The sequence below is a fragment of the Chiloscyllium plagiosum genome, chromosome 17 (genome assembly GCF_004010195.1).
Source record: "Chiloscyllium plagiosum isolate BGI_BamShark_2017 chromosome 17, ASM401019v2, whole genome shotgun sequence".
NCBI classification, from domain to species: domain Eukaryota; kingdom Metazoa; phylum Chordata; class Chondrichthyes; order Orectolobiformes; family Hemiscylliidae; genus Chiloscyllium; species Chiloscyllium plagiosum.
In genome coordinates, this window is record NC_057726.1 from 20,543,858 (window position 1) to 20,548,232 (window position 4,375).

Sequence of the window (4,375 nt, forward strand, 5' to 3'; positions counted from 1 at the left end):
TGAATATGGACACACATACTCACTCACTCACTGAGAGATAGAGGTAGAACAAAACGTAACATCTCAAAGTTTGCAGATGATACCAAGTTAGGTGGGAGGGTGAACAGCAATGATGATGCAGGAATGTTTCAGCATGATCTGGACAGGTTGGGTGAGAGGTCAAATCAATGACAGATGCAGTATACTTTGAATAAATGTGAGATTATTCACATTGGAAGCAAAAACAAGAAGGCAGATTACTACCTGAATGGCTGTAAATTGGGAGAGGGGAGTGTGCAGTGGGACCTGGGTGTCCTTGTGCACCAGTTGCTGAAGGTAGGTATGGAGGTGTAGCAGATGGTAAAGAAGGCAAATGGTATGTTGGTCTTCATTGCAAGAGGTTTCGAGTGCAGGAGCAGGGATGCGTTGTTGCAATGATACAGGGCCTTGGTGAGGCCACACCTAGAATATTGTGTGCAGTTTTGGTCTCCTTTTCTAAGGAAGGATGCTCTTGCTCTTGAGGGAGTGCAGCGAAGGTTTTCCAGGCTGATTCCGGGGATGGTGGGACTGACATATGAGGAGAGATTGATTAGATTAGGATTCTCATTGCCTGAGTTCAGACGAGTCGGGGGTGGGGGGGGTGGGGGTGGGATCTCATAGAAACTTATAAAATTCTAACGGGACTAGATAGGGTAGATGCTGGGAGGATGTTCTTGATGGTGGGTGTGTCTAGCACTAGGGGTCACAGAATGAGGATCATTTAGGATGGAGATGAGGAAACATTTCTTCACCCAAAGAGTGGGTGGACCTGTGCAATTCATTGCCACAGGAAGTAATTGATGCCAAACCATTGAATGTATTCAAGAGGCAGCCAGATGTAACACTTGGGGTGAATGGGATCAAAGACTATGGAGAGAGAGCAGGATTAGACTATTGAGTTGAGCAAGCAGCCATGATCGTGATGAATCTAGGAGCCAGCTCGAAGGGCCAAATGGCCTCCTCCTATCTCCTATGTTTCTATCTAATCTAACAGTGTTACTACCACGTTTCGCTGCCAGTTGCTTCCTCTCCAGCCTGAACTCGAAATCATGTTGTCAACTCTGGTGGTAAGTTTCAAGTGAGATCAGCTTTCTGCAAGACAGCAAGGGCTTTTAAAATATTTAAGTAGACACACCCAGCTCAGTATGTTCTATAAATGAACACTTGTAATCTTAAAAAAAAGCATTATGAAAACATCTCATTATTTCCTGTGAGCATCAATTAGTATTATAAGTTGGATGGGGGTTTTATGAATACTAATCTATTTGATGTGAGGCTGTTTAAGCAGGGAATTTGGAGAACCAAGATGAAGTATAGGTGGTGCTGTTCACCCACTTTTTTCTAATTTTTTTTTAGTTTTATGAGGTCAGAGCTCATTGTGCAAGATGAAAAATCCAGGAAGTTCCCATTTTTCTTTCGTTTTCAGCACTTGCTTTTCTCTTCACGATGGCTGCATCGGTGCAATTTCCTTTCGAGGAGGATCTTGGCTGTGCCATCTGTTTGGAATTGTTCACAGATCCTGTTACAATTCCCTGTGGGCATAACTTCTGCATGAACTGCATCAAGAACTACTGGAGTAAAGAGAAATCCCACACCTGCCCTGAATGTCAGGTGAGCTTTCTTCACAAGCCTTACCTTTGCAAGAACATTGCCCTATGTAATGTGGTGAAAAAAATTTCCAAAGCAGAGGAGGTAACTTCTCAAGGGACCTGTTTTGACCCAGATGATGCTGTGTGCGATTTTTGCGTTAGCCTGAAGATTAAGGCCACTAAGTCCTGTTTAGATTGCAAAGCATCATTCTGTGATGCTCACTTTAGGCCTCATCATGTAAATGCTGCACTGCGCCACCACAAGCTGGTAGATGGCATCAAAAAGATGGAGAACCGAGAATGCAAGAGACACAATAGACCACTGGAACTGTTCTGCAGAACAGATGAGACTTTCGTCTGTTGCATATGTATAGTTCAAGAACACGGAGAGCACAAGGTTGTAACTGTAGAGGAGGAGAGAATAAGGCAGCAGGAAAAGCTGGTAGGTAAAGAGGCAGCATTGAAAAGCCTTGTAAAAATAACTGAAATTGAGATTGGAGACTTGCGAAAGCAAACCGAGTCAATTAAAGACACAGTAGTCACAGTGCAAACTGACATTGCTGCCAAGTTCAAGGAATTGGTCCAAGATATTGTAAAAGCAAATACTACTGTCGCTGAAGTAATAGAGAAAGAGAAAGAAGTGGTGTTGACTAAGTCTGAAGAAGCCATTGTCAAAAAGGAACAGAAATGTGATATGTTGAGAAAGAAGAAACTTCAGATAGCACAACTTTCAGGTATTAATGACAATTTCAAATTCCTACAGGAGATTAAAGCTTTAAATAATGAACATGAAACGGCTTTGTCGCAAGTTATCTGTGATACGGATATTAGTTTGGTCAGTTTAAGACAAGTTGTAGTTAAACTCAAGGAACAACTGGAGAGTAAATGCAATGAAATTGTCAAAAGTCTAGGCACCGAAGTGGCAGGACTGAGGCAGCATTGGCCAAAGCCACCAGAATCAATGTCCCGGACGGAACTTCTCATGCACTTCCGCCAATTGACGTTTGACTCAAAGACAGCACACAAGTGCCTCTCCCTGACCAATGGGAACCGTAAGGTAACAAACATCTGGCCAGAGGAGGTTTATGATGTTGATCATTCAGAGCGGTTTGATTGTTGCTGGCAAGTATTATGTGCAGAAAAGTTGGGTCAAGGTGTCCATTATTGGGAAGTTAAAATCAGTGAAGGTAGCTGTGCAGGCGTGACATATAAAAGCATAAAGAGAAAAGGACATGACAACTCATGTTTCATCGGGAAGAACGACCATTCTTGGGGTATACAGGTGTACAGTACACATTGCTCAGCATGGCATGACAATACCGAAGTTAAAACAAATTCTGAGAAGTATGAACAAATTGGTGTGTACCTGAACTATTCTGATGGAAATCTCTCATTTTATGGTGTCAATGACAAAGTTACTTTAATGTACAGATTCCAAGCTGCGTTCACTGAGCCATTGTATCCAGCTTTTAGACTTATAAATAGTCAGTCATTTTGTTATATTTTTGGCTGAACTGGGCAACATATTATTTTAGTAAGGCATAGGGGAACACTTCAATATCAACATAAGACATTCACCCATTAAAATTGTTTAAAGGTACATTTTTCCCAAGTTATGGAGTTTATCAGAGGCTAAGCCGATGGTGCAGCAGGTGCGAGACAGAGCTAAGCGATTGCATAACCAATGGATCTGTTCCAAGTTCTGATGTCCTGCCACATCCAGTGGTCAATGGACAGTGGTCAACTAAACAATTCACTGGATGAGGAGGCTCCAGGAATATCCCCAAATCCACAGATGAAGGAGACAAGCACATCAGTTAAAAAAGAGATAAGCCTGAAACATTTGCAATAATCTTTAGCCAGAGGTGCCAACATCACAGATCCTAGGCTTTGGTCAATTCGATTCATTCCACCTGATATCACGAGAGGACTGAAGGCACTGGATACTGAAAAAGCTTTGGGCCCTCACAACAGTCTGGGAATAGTACTGAAGACGTGTGCCCCAGAACTTGCTGTGCCCCCAGCCAAGCTATCTTTTCCAGCACAGCTACATGACTGGTATTTTCCTGACAACATGGAAAATTCTCCGTGGATGATTTATTAATACTTGTTTCCGAGATATCAGCGTATGTACTTTCGAAAACATCTAATGTATTAGGAAACAAAACAATTTTTTAAAAACCTTTGCTAAAATTAATTGATAAAATGTTATAAATGAGACCTGGTATACTTTAAGATGGTGACTGCCAGAGATTAAACCCATGCTGTCAGAGATGCCTCATCATTGTGATCTGTATTTTAAGTGCAGTTGTTTTCTAGTCTTTGACTTTCATTTCAAAAAGAAAATTGGAAGGCATGCATGATGATGAAATCATATGATTTTACTACTGGTTTTGTAATGAGCCACAGCCTGGAGAGAGAGAGAGAGATGTAAAATATTTACAATAGCATTCATTGCAAAATGATCTTTTTGTTTAAAATCACGTGTGAATGGTAAACTATGATTTGCTCACAATTCGCTGCAGTTAGAAATGTGAGGGTTGGATTTTTTCCAACGAGGCAAATTGCTGGCCATAGGAGGAAGCTGCTGCCTGCATTATTTATTCCCCTGAACCATTCGCATTGTCCAGTCCCTGATGATTCTTCGGTCTAAAGACCCTGGAGCAAATCCAAATGCAGCTGCAAGCCTTTTGATCTTCCGGGATTTGCAGCATCAGATTCGAGTGCTACTTTTTTTTTGCTTGCCGATAGCAATCAGTAGCTTGGAG

At 41.8% G+C, this 4,375-nt stretch overlaps 1 protein-coding gene across 1 annotated transcript; it reads left to right on the forward strand.

Moving 5' to 3' along the window:
• Positions 1-1,430: 1,430 nt before the first annotated feature.
• LOC122558264 (E3 ubiquitin/ISG15 ligase TRIM25-like) lies at positions 1,431-4,030 on the forward strand. Its single transcript, XM_043706650.1, has one exon. It carries the CDS (start codon positions 1,465-1,467, stop codon positions 3,118-3,120), a length of 1,656 nt encoding a protein of 551 aa, XP_043562585.1. The 5' UTR covers positions 1,431-1,464; the 3' UTR covers positions 3,121-4,030.
• The last annotated feature ends 345 nt before the right edge of the window (positions 4,031-4,375 follow it).